The following is a 24309-nucleotide window of genomic DNA, read 5'->3' on the forward strand; positions in this document are numbered from 1 at the left end:
ATTTATTCTTTATTTCCTGTGTAAATATATTTATTTTGATGTGAAGCTACCATCTGAATTGTAATGTGTACAGAATGTATGGTAGGAATGTACTCTGCTTATAGGAATGTATCATGCTTAATGAATTGGGTTGGAAGCCATTTTTTGTTTTTGTTTTGAAATGCATTATTTTGTTTTGTTTCCTTTATTATAATTTTTGGGGTGGTGTTTGTGGCAATTTCTAGGTGTACACTCCCTACCCTTATTTAAATATGAGTATTTAATGTCTATGTATTTCAGTTTGTGTGCAAAGGAAACGTTTGTGAAGCAATACTTCATTCTCTTCAAACTTCAGAGGTTCAGACTCCAAAGCTTATTTTAGGAAAGTCTATTAATAACCCTCAATGCCAAAATGTATGAAGAGCAGAACTGAATTCTTTTTGATTCTGGTTACTGTTAGTAGGACATGAGCTGTCCTTGTCTTCAGTCTATGCCATAGGCCACCTGTTTGGGGGAAATAAAAGTAGTTTTGAGAGAGACCACCAGGAGCTAGTGTGGAGAGTGTGCGTGTGTGTGTGTGTGTGGGGTGGGGGGGTGGGGGAGGAGGAAGAGAGGCTGTATTTTTACACAGACCTTGGAGCTGTGCCTTTTTCTATGCAACTACCAACATATTCATTTTGAGAAAAATGAACCCATCAACTGATGATCACTGTATTTGCATCAAGGTGTGGACTGTAGAATATATATAAAATATGGACAACAGGTGTCTATGAATTTAAAACAGTCTTACTTTTGTAGTTTTATATCATACAATAAACTGTTCAAAATAAAAGTTTTTGTCATTTTTTCATATTATATTTACAAGAATTCACTACCAGTGGTAATTACATAGATAACCTGAACCAATCGCATATAGTTTACCATGTGTCCTGCCACTCTACTGCAAGGTAGTCAGCAGGTTAATGTTGCCTAAGCAGTAGCGCCATCTCTCTCACTCAGTCACCGAGGCTGGGTTGTCCTGCTCATTTCCCTCTTCTGTCTGCATGACTTGGAACAAACATGGGGCATTTCTCTGCATCAACAAATGCCCCCATTTTGCACCCATGCTTAGCAGGAGTCTATTTACAGCATCGTGGCCACACAGCTGTGGAGGGCAGAGCCACTTTTAGGTCCTAGAGTGTGGCTGTGCCTCTCACGCCTGTGTGTGAGGTAGTGGGATGGGAAGGCCAGGCCAGAGCATGGCCTGTGTGTGAGGTAGTGGCACAGGGAGGCCAGGCCAGAGCATGGCCTGTGTGTGAGGTAGTGGCACAGGGAGGCCAGGCCAGAGCATGGCCTTTGAGGCAGTGAGGCATGGAGGTCAGTGAGGATATATTTCCTCTTACACAGTGCCTATAGAATTATTCATTCAGTAACTACAGTTACCTTTACCCACAGCAGAAATCTCTTAAGCTGTTTTTTTCATTTTTATTTTTTTCAGATTTTATATTTTATATACATATGTATATGTATTTATGCTATTATTTCGGCACTGTTATTTACACTATTATTTATGCTATTATTTCGGCACTGTTATTTCGGCACATTAGGTATGTATGTGTAATTTGTGTAACTTAGGTATTTGTTAACTTTTAGTGGTGTATTAACCTGAATTAGAGGTGTTCTTTGAGAGTAAAATATCATTTACATTATTTTATTCACCAAAAAGTTGTATACAAAATTACACCAAGCAATGAGCATTAGCTTTAAGTTCAGCATTTTATAAATAAAGTTGCATTAAATGCATTTTGGAGATGAGAGCTATTGCAAAGTCTCTAAGAGCAACGTGTAAAACATAATGGAATGAAAGTTATATTTGCAGAATATATGCGTAATATCAATGCACCAGAATTCAAGGTTATTTAAAGTAAATTATTTATCCACTGCAGTGCTAAACTTAAATGCTTGTCTGCATATATGTATGTATTCCAAACATGATGACAAACAATTTATTCTGCAAATAATTTTTTGATAACACATCATACCTAATTGTCTCCAATAACTAGTCATAAAATGAACTTTAATAGTATGAACGCACAGGTCTGGGATTGACACGTTTTACCTGAAAAAGGACAACAGGTTTGGAGACTGAAATACGCTCCATAACACCTATACTTTGATTCTGTATAGAGCTTAATCAAGTCAAATGAGTCTAGAAGAAGATTGCACTGGGTTTAAGTCTGTTTTCAAGTCTTTCGCCATGGTCAGGAGTGGGGTCATTATTCAGCTGTAGGTGCACATGATGCATAGCTTGTGATATTTTCATTCTAATATTTGTAGGGACATATATGTAAAAACCCAGATTGTTAATCTGGTATAAATTTGAATTTTACCACTTTATTCAACCCAGTACAATATACTGTGACTACAATGCTTCATTACACTGAGGTCAGAGTACCTCATGATGACTGGTCCTTTTGATTCTTCCACAACTCTGACCAAGGACAGTGACAGTTTAGTTACACACCTGTCCCAGAGGTTAACTGTGTTGCTTCTCTCTTCTTTCTCTCTGTGCATAGGGTTGCTCTGTATATTATTAGGAACAGAGAATTTCACAAGCAGCAGGATGGTTATTTGACTATTCTCTACATATTCTGACGAGTATGGCGCAATAACACACAAGACTATTCAGCTATTAGAACAGTTAACATAGCTGGGGAGACAAACTGCCTAAGCAGCTGCATTTATAATTGGATTCTGCTCAGTTCACAGAGAACATATACAGCCTCCCTTGTTTCTGTGGAAATGCAGGCAGAAAGAGAATGGGAGATTGCAGCAGGCTTGCACTCTGCTCTCCCCTCCTCTCCCTCCTCCTCTCCCTGTCAGGTTGGCTTTGTGAGGACATCTGAATGATCCTGTTCTGCTCTTGCTGCGGAGGGAACGGAGCCACGCCTTCTCTCCGCCAACCACAAGCCGAGCTCGGCAGACACACATGCGGCCGCACATGTTTATATAACGCCTACGTCAGCGCAGCATTGCCCCCAATGGCTGGAATGTGAATCGCATGGTATAGAGGCCCCCACGTCTCTCTGATCCCCACCCTCTGTGGAACATGTTTAGCTAGTGATGCCAGATTGCTGGGTTGTTTTAACTTTTTTGGCAGTGTGGAACAAGTGTTGTCATACAAATACATTTAAAAGCCTCACATGGCCTCATATACACATACACAAAAGAACATGATGCATCAACAATATTGATAGCACAATTTGTAAGAGTTACATAAATGTGGTTAAAAATAATACATAATGGCAAGGTCATTGGTTACCATAGTCTTTAAGCAGTAGCACATATATAACGACCTCCAGAGACAAATATGTTTGCTTATTATAACTTGAATAAATTAAAATATCACAGATGCTTAGTCATTTGTCTTAAATAAAAGGTCTCATCATATTACACTGAGGTTGTGTAGACATATGTCAATGCCAAAGGCCACTGGGAGTTAATGATTATGAAGGACACAAAGTGCTTCTCAGTAGCCATACTAAGGAGCAGCTGAAACATGGGGGAAAAGAAGAGCTGAAGTGGAGGAGGGATGAGCCGATTGAATAGAAGATGGATACTGAGACAGCAGAATTTAATGTAAGACTTTGGGGGAGTGGGGGGAGTGAAGGGTGTTGAGGAAAGAATCTGTCTGAGTACTTAGTGTCTAGTAATATTTTTAAATTGAAATAATCCCATTAGCTTCAGAACAGGTACTCCCACAGTTTCATCTGCACTTCCAAAAATACAGCTAAAGTATTCAGTACACCACTTTTTGTTTTACAAAATATCTCATAAATAGAAATGTTTGAGAGAGAGAGAGAGAGAGAGAGAGAGAGAGAGAGAGAAGAAAAATAATGGTAATCCTAATATTCATGAACAAATTAAATGATATTCAACACATTCAGGAATGATAATACCTTATGAGAAGCCATCATTACATTAACAGTATAAAACACCTTCAGTGCATCTTCACATTTAAAATTAGGTGTAAGAGATAATGCATGTGATTGCATACTTGTGCATGAACATGTTCATGTGATTTCCAGTGTGCTGGTGTCGAGGGGAAAGGCCCAGAGTGAGGAGCCAGAACAGGAAGTAAGAGGCAGACCACACACAGCTGCAGCATGGAAGCAGTGGGTGTGAGGAAGTGTGTGGGAGTGTGACATTCAGAAAACACATAAGCAACAAGGGACACAGAGACACAGAAAGAAAGAGAGAGAGTGAGATACAGAGAGGGAAATACAATAATGAAGATGAAGAATATCCAGTTTTAAATATCATGACAAATATAGATTAATAAAAACTAAAATCCTCTAAACAAAGTCATGATTAGATGAAAGTACCAGTTCAGATACAATCCTCTGCGCAGTTCCCCTATTCTGCAGAATTTTCTCAATTCTTAATCACTTTCTATACACTATCATTTAATCAACCCCAAAAAAACAAAAGCCAGTCCATTTATCACAGGACCCATATTTCTTCACAAGAGAATTATTGGTGGCTGACAGTTGGTGTCAGTTGAAGGACCGGCCGCTGGCAGTATGCAAGGCAGACGGGGAAACAGACGAGGTATCCAATAGGCCCAGGTGGGCAGGGCAGGCTAGCGCTGTGGCCACTGCCTGCTCTGTCTGCAGGGCTTTCCGCCTGAGCAGGTGAGGAGAATGGAGCAGTAGGAGAGGAGGGCTGCACGTCTGCAGCATTAACCTAATTACAGCCTGGCCCTGCTAAATAAACACTTATTAAATTTGCATGCTCAAATACACTTATGAGTGGACTGGGTCACTGTGTGTGCTACCATTCACTGACAATCAGGTACGAACACCAGTTGTACACACACTGTTTTCATTAAACTCCTGTGTGCATTGTATTTGATTATGGTTAAGCCAGATAAGTTCATGTCTTCAGTGTAAGAATGCTAGTTTGTTTTTGAACTACATAGATACATTATTGCAAAAACATAAATTATTCTAAATGCAGTTCTTTTTTATATCAAAAAATTGGGAGAAAGAATATTGGAAAAGATTGGGGGAATTTGAATCCTATTATCAGATCAAACAAAAATAATATTAAATTAAACATTATGATCAAATAATTATCCTATTAACTATCTAAACCATATAGATCCCTATAGGTAAGGAAATCTCCCTACCTTCCACTGACCTATATATACAGGGAAGACCTATATATACATTATATATACAGGTAATAAGGCGAAGCATTGAACGGTTTACTGGTTCACTGCACAAGACTGCCCCCAAGTGTTTTAAAGATTAAAAACAGGCTTTTTTATTCTGTCAGTTTGAGCATAATTAACAGGACTGCCAAACCTAAATTGTATGCATATTGTAATCTAAATTGTACACATGTTAAAATCTTCACATAACAATTAAACAGGCCACATACCATGATTAGATTGAAAATAAAATTATTTATTTGGAACATAAAAATATATGTCAATATACGTGGTAAGTATTTATTTAAGAATTCCAGGTATTATATGAGCGCTAGACCAAGATTACAATTACAGCAGTTGCAGTAATTAAGTTACGTCCACATAAGCAAAACATTCCCTTCTCAGCAAGCTAGCAATTAAGTATTTGTGAGGATATATAATAATAATAATAATGAATTAATGTGTCAAATGCATTCACTTGGCTATAGGTGCCTCTGTTTAATTATTGAATATAGCATCTGTATTCTACTTCAGATGTTTGCAGATGATCTGCATGATGTTTATAAAGATCACTAAAGGTCTTGTCTATTTTCTTTTCTTTATTTTTCTTAAAAATACATGAGGAGTTTGTACTGCAGTGAATTAGTTATATTTTTAAATTGTACATATTTAATTATATTTATGTGTTATATGCTTACATGACACATCACTTCAGAGTTAAGGTGTTTGAGCCACGCAGCTCTGTTCTAAAGAGCCACTTGAGGGCATTTCGTCTCTCATTTTCTGTATGTCCAGCGCACTTTGGCTGCGTTTGCGGTTTAGTAGTCACTTTGTTATTTTGACTATTCTGAACAGTTTTCCAACACAACATGAATAGTATAGTTGTATTTTAACATGTATATGCTATATTATATATTTTAAAAGCACTCCAAATTTAAATCGCAATCAACAAACGCGTCCTCTCAACCATTACCCACACCTATCTATGCTTTCTATGCATAGGCATAGAAATGTACGTCATATTTCGAAATTAGGGTAATTAGGTAAAGGGGCGGTGAAATTTGCCCAGATTAGGTTTATGTATACGGAGGGTTTACGGCCATCCATATTATCGCACGTGTCATCCACGCGACGGGAATCAGACTTATCTTTTTGTTATCTGTCACAAAGATGCGACTTGCAGCCTAATTTCTCTTTTACTTGGTCACATTGTAATAGTCGCCTGTCACCCAGTGCCACGAAGCTGACAAATTCCTGGGCTGGACCGCCTTTCGACTGCCTAAGCATCCTATGGTATTCTGCACAAGATGGCGGAGCCGACCATGGAAAAGGACGCAAAAGTGAGTAATGAATTCTACTAAAATTGTCCCGTGTATCATAGTTTCGCGTATCTTTTTCAATAACACAATATGAATATTCCATCATTAATTACGGTGATGTCAATCCCGAATAAGCGCCGTACAGTAAGGCACTGAAACGTGGTGTGCTGCAGACACATCTTTAATCTCAGACCTTAGAGAGATTTTTTGCATCAAATGCATCAAAGGCGTGAAAGGGAGCAGACTGAAACACAAAATATAACGACGTCGTTTGATTTGCTATATAGACTCTAATGCTCTTTAGGAAATGACTGTAAAGGTGTATACTTTTTCATTGTTAGGCTACTGCCGGCATGAACAAGGTGGGCGTTTTTATATCATTATCAATGACCCGATAGCGGTGTTGCAGGTTATTTTACACCTGCTAAATCGTGCCTTCTCTCTGTCTTGGATGAAACCCAAGAACACCGAAGATGATCATCTTAACAATTCAATAGGAGACGCTGGGTTGATCTCCCCCGACAAAGAGGATATCTCACGAATTCTGGTACAGTAGCCGCAGATATTAACGTAAAATACATGGGCCCTTATACTAAAATAGTTTAGCCAACACTTTAATTAATTCCCAGATTTTAATTTCACAGACGGTTCCGTTCAAAGGACGAATCAGAGGTGGGATGAGGCCAGGGAAGAAGATCATCGTCATGGGTATCGTCGATTCAGAGCCAGACAGGTCAGCTTTGCGAGTATCATCTCCGTTAGGTCAAAGCTTTTGATAGAAAAGACGTGCGAGTGAATGGCTTCCATGTATGTCCTTGGGTGCTCACCTGTCCTGTCAAATAAAGCACCCAGAGTGTCAGAGAAAGAACCTAGAGGTCATGGTGTCTGTCGATGAAACTAAAATTTAGTCTCAACTCTTGTTTTTCATGTTGGTGGTGGCCTGAATTTTTTTTTTTTTTCATTTGTGCATGTTTTGAATTTATTTTTGTATGACATGATCATCACAAAAGATAACTACAAGTGGCACTCAGAATGATTCTTTAAGTGGCCAAATGCTGAGATATACAACCAGGTAGCCTATTTGGATCATGCTGTGTTGGCAGTTGTCCTAGATGCCATGCACATTGCCAGTATTTGGATTTTAGGCCTTCTGGCTTCCCTAAAAGCAAATAAATTTAGTTGAGTCTGTGCTCTTATCTTAGACAAGGCTTTTGTGTTGAATCAAATTAGACTTGATAATTCATTAACCCTTTTTCAGATTATAGTTACAGTTCTCCAGGTTGTTTGTTGTGTATACTACTTACATTGGACATATTGTCTACAGTAAATATTAAGAAAGTGTATACTAAAAGCAGTGCCTATAGATCATTTGTCATATTTCTATATTTTGAATGACTTTTCTCTTGTATAGCTTTGACGTCAGTCTGACTTGTAGCTGCAGTACAGAGAAGAAGGATGAGGAAGAACTCACAGATGTGGCCTTGAAACTTAGTGCCAGATTTTCTGAACGGCAGTTCTTACGTAATGCAAGGGTCTCTGGGAAATGGAGTGAAGAGGAGGCTGCAATTCCATACTTCCCCTTTATTCAGGATCAACCATTTAGGGTAATTAACAGATCTTACTTTGCCACATTTTCAAGGCAAAATTCTTGAAAACGTATTATGATTTCCATTTCAAATGGTCTTTAGGCTTAAAGGTAGAATAGAAAAGTCAAAGTTATCAAGAAATTCAATATTGTCAGTTAAAAAAGTAAAGGTTTTATGTATGCAAAAACATCTCAAAAGTATGGGATCGAGCATTATTTATTTGAGAATGAGCAAGATTATTTATTGGCATGATTAAGTGAAATCATCACAAAGATTTAAATAAAGCTCTGAAAGCTTTTTGGAGGTGCAAGCTAGAAACAAACTAAAAATATGCTGTCTGACTATACAATACTGTCTTACCAAATAGCTTTATGTGGATTTAGATGGTTATGTTAACCCCAGCACCATGCTATTGCCAGGTTCTAAAGTCATGGAATGTTTTTCTTGCCACCTAATCCTTAGAGACCATATTAGTTTGTTTATTCTGCCTTTAAGGATATTTTTTGCTATTTTTAATCACAGATCTCATTAATATCGTTTCCCATAAGTTATAAGCACATATAGCACAACTTCATTGAGAGCTTTGGTATTGAGGGACTTACTGCTCTTCTGTAACTCTTCACTGGGCTTTTCGCTTTTAATAATGATGAAACAAGCACGAGACCACCATTGTTAGTTGTCACATGCATTTGAATTCATTATATATACAATAATGTTAAAAACCTATCTTAATGAAACAGTCGTTTAAGCTTCAAAAACCCAGAAAAAATGTTCTTTTTGAAAAAGGAAACCTAAGAATATTCATGTGTGTCCTTTTATGTTATTTAGAACATTTTTTGAATAAGGGTTATTTCGCATTTCATTTTTGGGACTATTTGCAATTACTGCCCTGTATCTCAACTATTGTAACCTAGGTTACCTAATGCACTAGATTTTGGTATACATCCTGAGTAATTTGCATTGTTTGTGACTTTGTTTTTCAGTATAATACATGAAGGCACACATAACCATACTGCAAGTTTCATATTTGCTATGCACAGATATAAATAAAGGGAAACAATGGTTTCAATAGGATCTGGATTGTAAATCAGTGAACCTGTCATTTAATGGCTATTGATGAGGGACTACACCAATACATGCAGCATGAGACTTATCTTGTATTTGAAAAATCCTCTTTAAACAAAGTGATGTAATAATGCAAATGTTATGATCACTGAAGTTGAAAAGACAAAAGAGGGGGCAAAATTGAGCCGTGTAGGCCGGTGAGCTGGACAGCAGCTAAAGGTAAAGATAGCTGAGATAATGAGGTTGGTGAATGGAGCTGGAGGAAACAGATCACTCCATTTCCAGATCAATCAGTGATCCAGTACAAAGCTGAGATAAGCATGCAAAACCAATCAAGCTTCCTTTTAGCATTCTGCCAACAATATGTGACTCAGTGACTAAAACATTTGTTGTCTTTCTCCCTCTCTAGTTCTCTCCCTCTAACTCTCTCTTTCTCATTGCATGTTCTTTCTGTATTTTGATTCTTATTCAGATTGAGATCCATTGTGAACACCAGCGTTTTAGAATCTTTGTGGATGGACATCAGTTGTTTGACTTTTATCACAAAGTGAAGTCTTTGCTGACCATTGATATGATCAGAATAGTTGGAAGTCTACATATCACCAAGCTTGGCTAAACCAGCATACTTCTGCATGTTCCTGAGAGGACTTCTCACAGGTGACCGAGCCCACCTGTGTCTTGTAATGCTCTGACAGTGAAAGTCTCCATGCCTTTGCTCTTACAAAGACATCACTACCACTTATACTTCGTCATCCTGTTCTTTCTTTGTCCTTATCCCCTTTTTACGGCTTCACATTTCTGAAATAACAGGCGAACGATTGCAGTGTCAGCAAAGTATTGTTTTGGATGTCCTTCACACTGTAGCTTTTTTATGTAGATTATTTTTCAGGGACCTTTGTGTAATTATAAGCACTCCAAGGTACAGGAGTGCCAGGAGAATCTCACTGCTACAAAAGGTACCATCTATGCATGGCACTGGGTAGAGCTGGTTTCAGAATGGTAAAAACATTTAGGAAATCAAACATAGAAGGAACATTAGCAGAAAGCAGAAAGCATAAAAGAAAAGCAAACTTTCTCAATTACCTGTGGATGGCTAGAGTCATGGAGCATACTGAGCATTGCCATTCCACACATATTACATCTCTCAGTGATTTAGGCCTATCTAGGGTTAATAACCTAGATTTAGAGACAATGAGAATTAATGTTGTAAGCCCTATGTCACATTGAAGCATCTATGATTAACCTTATACTAGGTAAATATACCAGGTTCTCTGGGCAACTGCTGTTCATTGCAACTGCTAGTCTTTTTCTGGGGATAAAAACCTTGCACTGATTTAATGTAGAATGTAGTACATTGAGGGCTTTTTAATTAAGCTATGTGGTTGATTACCATGACTAGAAATGAAGACTCACATTATGAAGTTAGTAAGATTGTACAAGCCATTGAAAACAATAATAAAATGTCTATGACAAGCTAATTTCTAGCATTAGTACAAGAAATACATTCTAAAGAAGTTTTTTTAAAAAAAATCCTTGTTAAATTTTATTGTGATTTTATGTTATTGATTTACTTAAAACATCACATTGCAAAATGTCCATGTACATTCAGTTTGCAAAATTTTACTTCCTGAAGTTTACATTCTGTATTTTTTTAACTAATTAGTAATTATGAAGATTGAAGTAAAATATGGCTGAATCTTTTCTTGAATGTAACAATGGATACTTGTAGTCTCCATGGTAACCAGTGGGGAAGAAGCAAACTTAGCTTATGTCTTCACTATTAGCGCTAAAACATAATTCTAATTACCTTAATCTTTGTGTCATTTCATATATAGCTATTTCTTGGACTGCAATGCCACGTGATTGCCTACCAGGATAAGTTTTTTATTTCTGTTTTTGTAATTTCAAGATATCTGATATTTCTCTCCTCTTCCCAGAAGTTTTCTGAGAGTTTGTCCCCTATATGGAACGACATGCAGACACACAACTGTTTCTTTATCTCTACTTCTGCTTACATATAGTTGGACCATGAAGTTGACAGTTTTCACATACCAGTTTCTATACTAGTAGATATCTTAATGTATACATTGTACATTTGTATAGAGTATTCTGCTGTACAGTCGTGGCCAAACGTTTTGAGACTGACAAATTTTGGCTTTCAGAAAGTTTACTGCCTCAGTATTTTTATATCCTTTTGTCAGATGTTTATATGGTATTGTGAAGTACAGTTATATATGTTTTTTTGGGGTTTTTTTACTTTTTACTGACCAATACATCCAGTTTAAGCAAAGACTTAATATTTAAAGTGTTTACCCTTCTTTTTTTAGACTTCTGCAATTTGCCTTGCCATGCTGGATATCAGCTTCTAGGAAAAATCTTGACTGATGACAACCCATTCTTGCCTAATAAGTGCTGGGTTTGATCGATTTCTGTGTTTTGTTTTGTCCACTCTCTTTTTGAGGATTGACCACAGGTTCTCAATGGGATTGAGATCTGGGGAGTTTCCTGGCCATGGACCCAAAATTTCCATGTTTTGTTCACCGAACCAATTGGTTATCACTTTTGTCTTGTGACATGGTGCTCTGTCATGCTGGAACTAGCATTGTTCATCACCAAATTTATCCTGGAACATGGAGAGAAGTTGCTCTTGGAGGATGTTTTGATGGCAGTGTTCATGGCAGTTTTCTTAGGCAAAATTTTGAGCAACCCCACACATGAATGGTCTCAGGATGCCACACTGTTGGCATGACACAGGACTCATGGTAGCACTCACCTTTTCTTCTCATGGAGGTAACCATAGTTAATGGAAGAAAACTTCAAGCACCACCACCTTTTTAAAGCAACCAGTCTGCTCTTCTAATCAGCATGACAGAGTGATATCAGCTGCCTTGTCCTCGTTAACACTTTCTCCTGAGCTAACGAGAAGATCACTGAAATGATGTTAGCAGGTCATTTTGTGGCAGGGCTGAAATGTAGTGGCTGGAATGCAGTAATTTTTGTGATTAAGTTAATTTTCATGGTAAGGAATGACTATAATTAATTACAATTCATCTGATCACTCTTCACAATCTAGAGTTAATGCAAATTGCTATCATAAAAACTGAAGCAGCAAACTTTGTGAAAAAAAAACCAAATTGTGCTAATCTCAAAACTGGCCTGGACTGTATTCTTGCTTGAGTATCTAAAGTTGAGAGATACTTTCCATAAGTAGATCAGAATAAAATTATCATGAACCTTTCTTACTCTGTACTGCTGGCCCATCCACTTCTTGGAGCTGATGATACTCATAGCTAAAGATCCTATGACAGCACAGTAAAAAACCCAGACTCAGAGCTTATACCATGCTAGCCAGTATCCAAATGCCATCACCTCCCTGTATCCAAACAATGCAGGTGCTTAAAACAAATCTCTACTTTAATCTGAGAGGCTGTTCTAAAGAGTCATGTAGCAACTTGTTATGTATTGTTTTGTCACCTTTCTCAGCAGTACCTGTAATTTAGCAATATATGAACATGTTTACGCCATGAATCACACTTTTGTTCATTAGTTTTTCTTCTATCAGAAATTCAAATTCAAGTCTTCCAGAATAAACACTTTCTGATAATAGGCTTGTTTAGAGACAGACAGGGTGAAGGAAAGAGACTAGGTATTTACACTGGGTTTCATGTACATTCTGTTTTGTTTTTATTTGGAAACTTTCTTTATGAATTTCTGATGTCACATTATTTCTGTTGCTCCACATAGTTTTCAAGTGTGAATTTATAGGTGGCCATATAGCAGAACCTCATTACATGCACATTCTTCCACAGCTATGCTATATGTGTGCAGCTTGGTGTAGGAACCTAGTGATGCTAGTCCATAACCACCCACGTAGAGCATAAGGTTAGAAGTTGGAATTATAAGATCATTTTAGAAGAAAAACAGTTTACTCTGTGCCTTATCATAGGCCATTCTTTTCTAACTCATGGTCACTGCAGTGTTAAATTAACATTAGAAAATGTGTTTAATTTTGTATCTATAGGAGTTAACATAATAATAGAAATTCTACCATGTTCTGCTACTAAAATAATTCAGGTAATTAAAAAAAACCAAACAAACCTATGTGGACCAACTGAAAAAATAGTGAATGGTTAGGAATACATTTTTAACTCAAGAGAATATCACATTTCTGGACCATATTCATTCACCCAAACAGTACTGTGTTCCTGTTTGTTACTTATGTGGAGTGTTATGTTGCTGCACTTACATCTGGTGCTGTTTGATTGTTCAAAAGTGATGTGTTTGACTGACTGATCCTACTTGTACTATGAGTAGTGTGCATGCCTGCTGTATGAGGCTCTCGAAAGTGCAGTAAGTCCTTGAGGAATGGGGAGGGAGTGGGCTGACCTGAGAGCCCATTTTCACAGGAATATAATATCATGGACAGCTGACAAAAGCCTATAATTACTGAGGAAATAGAGTTGGTTCTTAAACCCAGTCATTGCCATCCACATTTTTGTGATTGTGGAAGCAGCCTTTGTGCAATCCCTAATTGACCCGCTGAGCCAATCTTCCAGTATTTCCATATAAGAATATATGGTAATTTTGGATCTAATACTTGGCTTACCTACATGAGTTATTAACTCTGCTCCCTATGATCCTGATTGTCCTCTTGGGCCTGCAAATACATATACTCAGTACTCCATTTTTTTTTATTGTTTTTCAACAATAAAGTAAATTAATCTCAGATTTAAATGGAGTGACCCCAATTGAAAATAGTTGTATTTATTATCTTGAAGGTAACTGATAATGAACAGGGTAAAGATGAGATTCATTTCTATTTAATATTACTCAGAGATTGACTGTCAGTGTGTAAGCTATCAGATCCAAGTGTTACTAGTTAAATTCCTGTGTTACAAGCAATTCAACATGCTTGTAGTTGCATAACTTTCTTTAAAATGGCATATAGCATAATATGGTGTGTTCTATCCAATGATTTGTAGTTTAATTTTGCTGCTGTGATGAGGAAGAGGTGAAAGTGTTCTTTTATTCTGGGATTATTTCACATGTATTTACACAGTTACCTATTAAGTAGAGCTAGCTTGTGATGTCAGATATGTTAAATGTGGTTCTACAGTGAATGTGAAAAGTTAATTGAAAGCCTGGAATGTAGAAATAGGCTCTCCGTATTCCTATAGCTGCATTTTTATATAAATTTGTGCCTGTGGAATAATGGCTGTGTGGATGGATGGTGGATAAAATTTTAAATTCTTAACAAAATATTTCATCAACTGACTTGGAATTTTTATAGCATCTTCCAAGCTAAGCTTGTGATGTGTAAGATATGACTAAACTTATATAATGTAATTTTTTAAATAATGTATGTGTTGACTAAGTGCAGCCATTGTAAAGTATCAAATAAAACTCACAGATCATCTGACTATGCAGTACATGTTGTTTCTTCATGGTAATTATTAAAAAACATTTACATTAGTTTTAAGTAATTTAAATACAAATACTTGTATAATATATTTTTTTCAGTAGATAAAACCTCAGTAAAATAACAGCTGGTCAGAACGTCTGGGTAAGTAATATGAAATCTTATAAGAATCACACACAAAAACATTTTAGCAAGCAATTAATTTATTCCTATTTATCCTATTATTCTATTTGAAGCCAGATACACTCTGACACTTTGCAGGCACTTGGTTCAAAGACTGCTTGTCAACTTTACATTTTAAACAAAAGAACCTTTGTTTGTTTTTGTGAAGCAACATTGTTTAATTCTGAGGTTCATTACACTGTTTTGCAGGCATTTTCTGACCGTTTCATAACGGTCCCTTTCTGTTGTTGTCATACCTCACAGACTGACTGAGTTTTACTAGAGATGACATTATTCTAGAAAAAACGTTTCTCACATTTATTCCACATTTTCCACACGTTTGTGTGGAATTTGCCATTTTTGAAGTTTCAGCGCCCCCTGCTGCACTCTTAATGAAGTTGTGTACGGCTTTGAAAAATAAAAACATGAAGGCAACAGTAGATGAAGGTCTCCAGGCCTACTTGGCCTGGAAACTAAGTTATAACTGAAAGAAAATTTGGACTCAAAAAGAGTTACAATTTACAAAGTTTAGACTGAACAACATCTCAGACAGGATTTACTTAACAATTAACAGCTAATATGGTAAATGCAATAGAAATGTTAAGATTCTTCCAAATAAGGAAGCCAAAAGGAAACAGGCTAACCTATTACAGCTGCTGAAAAATAATACTGGCAGTTAACAGTTTTCCAATTTTGGATCATAAACTGAAAGTGTCTTTTTTATACTGCGCATGGAGGAGTGACTATTTAAAGTGATCTTATTTCAGCAGAAGCTCTTTTTATTAAAAAAAAAAAACAAAAAAAAAAACTTAGTTTTGCTGTGTAAGATTTTTAAAGAACACATTTTGTGTGAATACTAACATTTTAAAGTACACCAGCTGTAAAACAATAACATACAATGGTTTACCATGTTTCTCACTTCGCATAATGGCAAAGTAATATATATATATATATATATATATATATATATATATATATATATATATATATATATATATATATATATATATATATAACCTCAAAATAACAATAAAACAACATATTAAGTGCTGATCAGTGAGATTCTGTTGGAGACCCTTTGAAGAGAACTTCTTGAACTCTTTTTTCACTTCAGAAAGGAAATTAGTACTAGACTTCACTTTTTTATAAAATTATAAAAACTAAAAGGCATATCTTTACGACTGTGCAAACTTAATTTTTTGTAGCGATTAATCAATATGTACGGGGGGGTTGTTTGTTATTTGGCAACCCCGAATAAGCTTCGCTACAGCGAGGACTTTTGAGAAGCACTGCTGAAGTAATTCGTATCCCGTGTGACCTGCTTTGCAAATATGGCAGTGTTTTGCAGATCAGCTGCTTCAGTTTTGAAACCAGTCAGATTTGTACCTTCTGCATTTGCAAATATTCGACAATGCAGCTCAGGTAACTATAAAAAAATATTTATGCAACTGCCACTGTTCAATGTCACTCACTGACCAAGCTCGTCATACGATACAACACTGGTTTCGAGGTCGCTTGTCATGTTACTAGCTAACGCTAGGTTGGTTAGCTAAAATACCGACAGCACGTTGCAATAACGATTAGCTACATAAAATGGTGTAGCCACAGTTCTGAAACACATTCTGTCAGTTGTTTATTAGTCGTTAGCTTTTAGTTACATGATACGAAAGAAGTACTTGACTTGTTCGATAATTGACATCTTGCTAGTCAACCTAGCTAACGCTAGCTGGTTAACCTAACGTTACTTAGCTTAGGTAGCTAGCTGGCTAGCTTTCTCGTTGGTCTTCTCTGCGTTTGAATGATAAAATGCTAAAGATGAATGGCGTGTTAGCTTAGATATGTGTTCTTCGGTTAGCAGCTGTTCTTGAGAACCTTTAGGAAAGCAGTATGTCTCAATCGATCGATCGATAGCTAGAAAAGATGCAGGTATTTAATTTCAGATAGCTAGACTAGTAATTGGAAGGTTGCCGGTTCAAGACCCACCACCAAGGTGCCACTTTGGGCCCCTGAGCAAGGCCCTTAACCCTCAGTTGCTCAAGTTGTACTCAGTCATGATTGTAGGTCGCTTTGGATAAAAGCGTCAGCTAACTGACATAAATGTAAATGTAAATGGGGTTTGCCTTCTTTTGGGACGGGTTTAGCTAGGTCAAGGTCACGGCATTTTACTATGTGTAAGATAATGCGTACATATTTTTTGAGTTGTCAACATTTTTTGATGTCTCCAAGCAGTTTTAATCTGTTACGTCATTGTCAGGAGACAGAAAGAGGTAACATATTATAGATGTAAAACCTCTATTCCAGTCTGGAGATTATGATAATTACAGTAGCATTTGTTCTGGGATATATGTAAATAGCTTTGAGCTTTCAATTAATTTCAGGAGGAAAAATATGGTTGGCTGTAGAAAGTGTTCAAAACCTGTTACATTTAGAGATTACTTTGTTGTTGTTGTTTTTTTGCCATCTATAGGAGACCAGTACCATTACATACTGGTTGACAAAAAAGGTGAAAAGAAGAATGTGGGTTTCATTCAGTTAAACAGACCCAAGGCCTTGAATGCACTTTGTGAGGGCCTGATGCTTGAAGTAGGTAAAGCTCTTGATACCTTTGAAGAAGACAATGAAGTTGGAGCAGTAGTCATCACAGGTAGTGAAAGAGCCTTTGCAGGTATGTCATATATGCTTCAACTTTGATGTTTATATGCCATTGTGAAAATATAAATTTCTCAGATCCTGGGGTTCACATTTCATCTAAATGTTGCTTTTCTTTTTTTCTTTTTTTTTAGCTGGGGCTGATATCAAAGAAATGCAGAACAGAAGTTTTCAAGAATGTTATGGTGGCAATTTTCTGGGGCACTGGAACAAAGTATCGACAGTTAAAAAGCCTGTTATAGCTGCTGTGAATGGATATGCTGTGAGTAATCAAATGGTTTTACTGTACATTTATCTTCTTACTGAAAAGTGTATTTATATTGTCTTATTTAATTTCTGCTTGCAGCTTGGTGGAGGTTGTGAATTGGCCATGATGTGTGACATCATTTATGCTGGAGAAAAAGCTCAGTTTGGACAGCCTGAAATCTTATTGGGAACTATTCCTGGTAAATAATGTTTTGTTGTGTCTCTGGGTCTGTGAAACAGCTGTGTTCATAGTGTGTTTGTTTTGTTTTATTTTACATTATGTATTTATTATTTCATTTTATTTTACCATTGTTTAATTTTACAAGTAGGCTGTGCTACATATAGGTATTCTCCTGTACAGGTTCTGGTGGTACCCAGAGGCTCACTCGGACAGTGGGTAAATCTCTTGCTATGGAGATGGTCCTTACAGGAGACAGGATTTCAGCACAGGAGGCCAAACAAGCTGGTGTGTTCTTCAAACGTCAGAATCACCATTTTTTCCCAATGAACATGTATTATATTGTTTTCAGGTCAAATAGATACCATATAAATAGGTTTTCTCTATAGGTCTTGTGAGTAAAGTGTTTCCTGTGGAACAGCTTGTATCTGAAGCAGTCAAATGTGGGGAGAAAATAGCCAGCAATTCCAAGATAGTATCAGCCATGGCAAAAGAGGCTGTGAATGCAGGTGAGTGGAGTATGATTTAATAACTTAAATAAGTTATGTGAGATCTGACTTTACTAGCTGTTGTTTTGCATTGAAGGTGGTAGTTACAGTATTTCTATACATCATCTGACATTTATCTTTTCTGTATATACTAGAGATGATGATATTAAACCAAAAACCTTGATTCTTTTGGGATTATAAAGATGTATGAAATTGTATTTATGGGTTTAAGCTTTAAAAGACTTAGTCTTGGTGCCTAAGCCTCCATTGTTGAGTAAAAATTAATTTACACATCCTTATTTGCTTTTGTTTGTCTTCCACACCAGAAGTCTGCATTCTGGAACATAACATTAACATTTTTGTGTAATAGCTGTACTTTCTTTTCAGCATTTGAACTAACTCTGGCTGAAGGCAATCGGTTTGAGAAGAGACTATTCCATGCAACATTTGCCACAGTGAGTTGTACAGTTATGTAAATGAAAGATTACTATCTTATGTTGAGAGAGGAACTCTAATCACTGGATTTGATGTTTCTTAAATAGGAGGACAGAAAAGAGGGCATGACGGCGTTTGTTGAGAAGAGAAAAGCTGCATTCCAGGACAAATAAAGGTTCAGATCAGAAAATCATGATTTTCAATACACTAATACAAATGGCTTGTAGTTAGACGCTGGATGCTATAATGACAGACTTTGCCTTAACTTGATTTTTCCATGAAGTGTTAAAATGTGCTTCAAAAGCTAAGAAAGTCTAACAGTCCCATGAGATTTACATTTTCTCTCAAACTAAGCTTCAGATCAATGTATGTGAACATAGATTCTCATTGAGATATTTATTTTGTTTAATGTTACTGTCATCAGTTAAATCTCAGATTGTGTGACCTGTACATGTCTAACATCCATGCAATGTATACCTTAGTTTAATGACATACAATGTAAATACCATCTGACAGGACCTCAAGAGAGGGGCTCCCAAAACATATCACGTTGCCATTTTGTATTACTTGTCAGGTTGATTTGTGTTTCGACAGAAATTTCAGCTAAGGAGTGAATGCGGAGAAATTCAGCTGTACAAAGAAATGGGGAAAGAACTATCACGATTAAAAACCTATGAAAAGACTGATGTTCTGAACATATGGTCATTTTGCAGTTACGTTTTTTACCCACTAGGTGGTGATGTAACTGCGCAGATTTATGTAGTACGATATTAGAGGTCTGCCACTTGTAGCCGGGGTGATGTAAAATGAAATGCCACTAGTAGACGGCAGCATAAGTAGGGATACCCATCCAGCGGTTGTTCAAGATGCTTTTGTTACCACACACCGTCCTTCAGTTTCAAGTATATATTCAACTTTAGCATTTACACCTATAAGCAGTTAAAGTTTATAGATTGTGGAGCTGCACTGTTTGGCCTCTTTATTGTTGAAAAGAGTACTTTCTTGATATGCATTTTTACTAATAATTTGTTGCCATATCGAGAGTTTTCAGAAAGACAAAAAAAAAAAAGCGTGTCGACTACATTAACAAATACCACAGAACTGCGAAAGGTGTCAGTTTGTTAAATTTTATTGTTCAGTAGCACAAAAAGTATAGCATTTAGAATACAAAAGGCAACAGCTATAATTGTAAATGTTTTGACTTTTTAATGTATGTGAAAGTGGCAAACATCTAATTTATGTGTTGGTTCTGAACTTAAAATTGGACGATAAGGTAAAAAGATGTTACTTTTAATTAAGGTTTCACTTACTCATGAATTTGAAAGTTGCATAAGCGATAGTTGAATCGTAAACCAATTATTTAATTCCGAATAAATAACAAAACGACCTCAGTACCTAAGAACTACCTCAGCACTTGTCAACAAATCTTCCGCATATATCCGTTTTGGCAAATGTATTTTAAGACGTGTTTTTAGTTATTTTAAAATGCAAAGCAGGGAACGATGGACCACGGAAAATTTAATCATGAGACAAGTTTCTTTTTTCTACTTTCGTACTATAAACAGAGTACTTTCTCACTCCAAGATTTCAGTGTTTCTCCACACGGGGACTTCTCATATATTCTCAAACGTCCATAGCCTAATTGATTTTAATTTTCATTCAATATTCTCCTCCAGTCTGCTTTATTCTCTGCCCCTGGAACAAACTTGAAAGAGGCCAAAAAATCTTTCTCCGCACAGAAACAGTACAAAGGTCTCCTAAAAGCGAGCAAAACAGAAGTTCCACTTTGAAGTCTATCCCCTGCTAACGAAAGGTCAAAATAATAAATGTAGACCCAATTGAGGCGCTCAGCCCAGACAAAAGAGGCAAAACGTTACATTTTGGCAGAGGCAGCCCCTCATAGCGTGATAAACTCATTAAAAAAAGCAGAACCAAAGAGGCAGCAGCATGGTTCCTCGGTTAAAGAAAAGAGCTTTCAACTGATCAGACAGTCTTGCCTCCGAATGCTTTTTCCTCCTTCCATCGCTTTCTAGCCATTTCACATTTCGCAGCTGCTCCATACTTCTACTCACTTTTCTTTCGTCGTGTGAAGAAGTTGCACTTGTTTTGTGTTAATTATTTCCGCACAGGTTAATTTTGGGTTACCTATTTGTATTTACGCTATGTAAATTTAAAGAGCATCTGTGTCGTTTTTCAAATTTTGTTGTCTAATTTATGAGGGATGATCAAACAAAAAGTTTTTTTTAAATAATTTCATTGATATTGTTGTCTTGGCGTTTTGCCTCAGGGATACCTTTTGGCTGCAGTTTTCGTGTGAATCAAATGACCACCTGTCAAAATAGCAAAATATAATTACATTTTCTGAATTAATAAAACAGTCTATATTTGGGAGTCAGATGCACTCCAATTATACTAGATGTAATTCATCACGAGGACAGACATCTGATGCTTGTGAAACGATTAAAGATGAAACACAATATAATCTAAATATATGCTACCTAATCACATACCCTTTGCCTAGAGTTGTATTGTAGAAAAGTGTAATTACGCTCACGTAGGCTGTATTAGATGGACCCAAATTGCTGACGCCTTAGAACAGTGGGGGTAAATCAAATGTATTGATACAGGCTATGTGCTATTCCACAAATGGTAAAGATTTAATAAAGAATGGCGATGTTTTCCTCTCCACTCAGAGAAAAGGACACAACATAACGTGTGAAAAATACTCTTTTCACTAGTAGATGGTCTGCATGCCGTTTTTTCAGATGCCCATTCTAAAAGTTGATCGGCTCGTAGCGGCAGTTTTGCAAAGGGCTCCGTTTTGTGTCATGACCGCGCACGTATCTGACCAATTGAGAAACACTACGATGTCATATGACCTTTTTTCACTTCTGGAGTCTGTTGTTACTGCCGTGAAATGGTTGTGTTGAAAGGAATACCGTCAATTCTTACGCCAGAATTATTGTATGCTCTGGCAAAAATGGGGCATGGAGACGAATTGGGTAAGCAGCTTATTATTAGGATTCTTTAGATCATTGCCTAGTTATGTGGTGAATGTGTTAAGTGTAATGTTCGCCACACAGGCCAATGTAGGTTTCTTGCTGTTATCGCCAGCATATTACTTGAAAAGCTGGGTTATGGGCTTTGTAGTCGGTAGGTTACAGAATTGTAAAGATTAGCTGGGTGTTGAACATTTTTTACGATGTCAGATATTGATAATTTATTTATTAACTTATTAATTCACACGTTGTCACGATATGCTGCAAATTGGGCCTAGGTATTCAATTCCACGAATAAGATCCGCAAATGTGAGTTTTCATTGCATGCTATGTTGAAATTGTACATTATTTAGATATTTTAAACTTAGACTTTCTCATTTGTTTCCTGCCCTGGGGCTTGGAGTATCTTTGCAGTAGAAAAGTGTTTCCCCTGCTCTAAGCCAACTATGTTTTGACTGGGTGTGTTAATTAACTGATCAGGTATGTTGGGACCAGGCTAAGCACTAACCAATGCACTACAGGGTTACTCAGTGGCCATGACTGGTAAAACATATGTAATATACCCCCAGAAATGTGTTATTTAAAGCCTCAGTGGTGAAAAGACTAGGGACTTTGAACATGCGAACAACAGACGCACCCATGGATTTTGTAAATTGTAAATAATCTAGTTGGTTTTTGCATTGATGTAGGCCTATTTAAAAAAATGTAAAGTATGCTTATTATTATTATTATTATTATTATTATTCTTTTGTAGTTCTTGCAGATGCAAATTTTCCTGTATCTTCTGTTTGTAAATGTGGTCCTGTGGAGATACGAGCTGATGGTATGTCTCTTTCACTGTTTGTAGCAATAAAAAGATTTTACATGACTTGTATAGAGATGTTTTAATGTCTATTAAGTTACAGTGCGTGAACATGCAATCAACTTGATAATATTTTTGGCACAACTAATATGTAGTATGATAGCTTTGCTTATTTTGTATTTGTTTGCTTCTTTTAGGTTTGCATATTCCTGAGCTTTTGGAAGCGATATTAAAGCTGCTTCCTCTTGATACCTATGTTGCGCTTCCGGTGTGTCAAACAATTCTATGATGAATTATTTCATTCTTACATGGAAAAACACTGGTTTATATGGCAAATAGTTAGTGTTCTCCCCATCTCACTATACATATTTGAAGATTATTTTCAAAATGTGCACAAAACGTGTTACTTTTTTAAAAGCGAAAATGAGGAGCTGAGGCTGTTTTGTCAATATACCTGGCTCTGAGTAAAGTCTGTATTTACAGGCAGCTGTCATGGAACTTGTGGAGAGCGACAGGCAGCGAGGTCTGCAAGTACCAGTTTGGCTTCACTACTCTAAACTTCTGAAACAAGCAGGATCACATGTAAGTTATTGTGCACTTCCATGCCTAGGAATAAATCTCGTATCCAGAGAACAGTTCGTTCTAGTATTTATGAATTTTTATTTTTATTAATTATTTATTAGTCATAGTTAACACTGTGTTGTAGTTTCCCTAAAATATATGACATAAAACTTATAAATTCAGGTGATTATAGCTGTTTGAATGTATAAAAATATGATGATAATCAGGGAAATATATATAAAAGCTTTTCACCTTTTTTTTTCAGGGGAATTTGGACATGATTGAGCGGTTTGCTTTCTATGAGCGTTCTAAGAAAGCTTTTGCTGTGGTGGCAACAGGGTACAGTATACTTTGCTACCTGTTTTGGATTCATGTGCCCATAAAGTTTAATAAATGTTTCTTACCTCTGTTACAGTGAGACAGCTCTGTATGGCAACCTCATAATCAAGAAAGGAGTCATTCCTCCTGAAGATGCTGACTGTTAAAATGACATCAGTTTACCGAAAGTACTGGACCAAATAATACTCCTGTGTTTGCACAGATTAAATGATTTTATTATTTATACGTTTTTTAAAAATACTTTAACACGGGAGACAAATTTGCTCTTTTTGCACAGTTACAAAATGAATGGCACAAACCCAGTGACTTTGAGTGTTTTCAGTTCTGTATGTTCTTTTTTTTTTTTTTTTTTTTTTAATAAATTGTAAATGAACTTGAATAGGTGCTTGTGTGATCATTATAATAATGACATCAAAATCTGTGTGGAATTGTCAAAAACAGCATAATTGATCACCAGCAAAACCATTATATGTACAGCTTTTATGTGATAGTATCATATTTAACCCATGCTGAAAATACTACATAATTGAAACATTTGTGCTTAGTTTTTTAGCTGTGGTAAAGTCCATCTAGGTCTTCTTCCGGTTCTGTGTAAACTGTCTTGGGTCTAATGATCAGATCTTGCATCAATGGAATCTCTAGTTCAGACCCTTGCCTTGGGAACTCTCTATGGTACAGGTCATCTTTGTCTGCTTCTGCGATGGTGTGCATGAGACTTCTTTGTGGTTCTAGTAGCTCTCCAGTGAGCTTCTCAGATTCAGCGTGGTCCAGCACGCCCTGTCTTTTATGATGCAGGTCGTCCATATCCTCCTCGGCCTCTTCGTACACCCAGACATGACTGTAGTCCTGTGGCTGGAAGTAGGCGTCGGGCTGCTTGTTTCCAGCTGT

The 24309-nt window shown here is 36.7% G+C and overlaps 3 protein-coding genes across 7 annotated transcripts; all 3 read left to right on the top strand.

Moving 5' to 3' along the window:
- Positions 1-6272: 6272 nt before the first annotated feature.
- Positions 6273-11299, top strand: lgalslb (lectin, galactoside-binding-like b). 3 transcript variants are annotated; one of them, XM_035531296.1, is made up of 5 exons: positions 6273-6513; positions 6902-7039; positions 7137-7225; positions 7904-8096; positions 9616-11299. In XM_035531296.1, exons 1-5 carry the CDS (start codon positions 6481-6483, stop codon positions 9757-9759), a joined length of 597 nt encoding a protein of 198 aa, XP_035387189.1. In that variant the 5' UTR covers positions 6273-6480; the 3' UTR covers positions 9760-11299. The 3 variants fall into 3 exon arrangements, with proteins under 3 accessions (XP_035387189.1, XP_026873381.1, XP_026873382.1); XM_027017580.2 differs by having other exon boundaries at positions 6956-7039; positions 7122-7225; XM_027017581.2 differs by having other exon boundaries at positions 6956-7039.
- Positions 11300-15987: 4688 nt separating this feature from the next.
- On the top strand, positions 15988-19403 carry echs1 (enoyl CoA hydratase, short chain, 1, mitochondrial). Of its 3 annotated transcripts, none has more exons than XM_027017652.2 (9): positions 15988-16146; positions 17192-17389; positions 17508-17635; positions 17720-17819; positions 17981-18085; positions 18187-18306; positions 18673-18740; positions 18828-18895; positions 19295-19403. In XM_027017652.2, exons 1-8 carry the CDS (start codon positions 16056-16058, stop codon positions 18891-18893), a joined length of 876 nt encoding a protein of 291 aa, XP_026873453.2. In that variant the 5' UTR covers positions 15988-16055; the 3' UTR covers positions 18894-18895; positions 19295-19403. The 3 variants fall into 3 exon arrangements, with proteins under 3 accessions (XP_026873453.2, XP_026873454.2, XP_026873452.2); XM_027017653.2 differs by having other exon boundaries at positions 19315-19403; XM_027017651.2 differs by having other exon boundaries at positions 18828-19403.
- Positions 19404-21580: 2177 nt separating this feature from the next.
- Positions 21581-23775, top strand: fuom (fucose mutarotase). The gene is made up of 6 exons (XM_027017655.2): positions 21581-21722; positions 22474-22542; positions 22719-22789; positions 23005-23103; positions 23348-23421; positions 23498-23775. Exons 1-6 carry the CDS (start codon positions 21638-21640, stop codon positions 23565-23567), a joined length of 468 nt encoding a protein of 155 aa, XP_026873456.2. The 5' UTR covers positions 21581-21637; the 3' UTR covers positions 23568-23775.
- The last annotated feature ends 534 nt before the right edge of the window (positions 23776-24309 follow it).

This window comes from Electrophorus electricus, chromosome 11, assembly GCF_013358815.1.
Source record: "Electrophorus electricus isolate fEleEle1 chromosome 11, fEleEle1.pri, whole genome shotgun sequence".
NCBI classification, from domain to species: Eukaryota; Metazoa; Chordata; class Actinopteri; order Gymnotiformes; family Gymnotidae; genus Electrophorus; species Electrophorus electricus.

What these genes read in the sequence shown, in the direction of transcription:
- lgalslb (XM_035531296.1), top strand. Translation starts at nt 6,481, where the DNA reads ATGGCGGAGCCGACCATGGAAAAGGACGCAAAA. An exon ending in GTCGATTCAGAGCCAGACAG is followed by an intron (nt 7,226 to 7,903) that starts GTCAGCTTTGCG and finishes TCTCTTGTATAG; the next exon opens with CTTTGACGTCAGTCTGACTT. An exon ending in TTCAGGATCAACCATTTAGG is followed by an intron (nt 8,097 to 9,615) that starts GTAATTAACAGA and finishes ATTCTTATTCAG; the next exon opens with ATTGAGATCCATTGTGAACA.
- echs1 (XM_027017651.2), top strand. Translation starts at nt 16,056, where the DNA reads ATGGCAGTGTTTTGCAGATCAGCTGCTTCAGTTTTGAAACCAGTCAGA. An exon ending in CTGCTGTGAATGGATATGCT is followed by an intron (nt 17,636 to 17,719) that starts GTGAGTAATCAA and finishes TTCTGCTTGCAG; the next exon opens with CTTGGTGGAGGTTGTGAATT. An exon ending in AAAAGAGGCTGTGAATGCAG is followed by an intron (nt 18,307 to 18,672) that starts GTGAGTGGAGTA and finishes CTTTCTTTTCAG; the next exon opens with CATTTGAACTAACTCTGGCT.
- fuom (XM_027017655.2), top strand. Translation starts at nt 21,638, where the DNA reads ATGGTTGTGTTGAAAGGAATACCGTCAATTCTTACGCCAGAATTATTG. An exon ending in TGAAACAAGCAGGATCACAT is followed by an intron (nt 23,104 to 23,347) that starts GTAAGTTATTGT and finishes TTTTTTTTTCAG; the next exon opens with GGGAATTTGGACATGATTGA. An exon ending in TTTGCTGTGGTGGCAACAGG is followed by an intron (nt 23,422 to 23,497) that starts GTACAGTATACT and finishes CCTCTGTTACAG; the next exon opens with TGAGACAGCTCTGTATGGCA.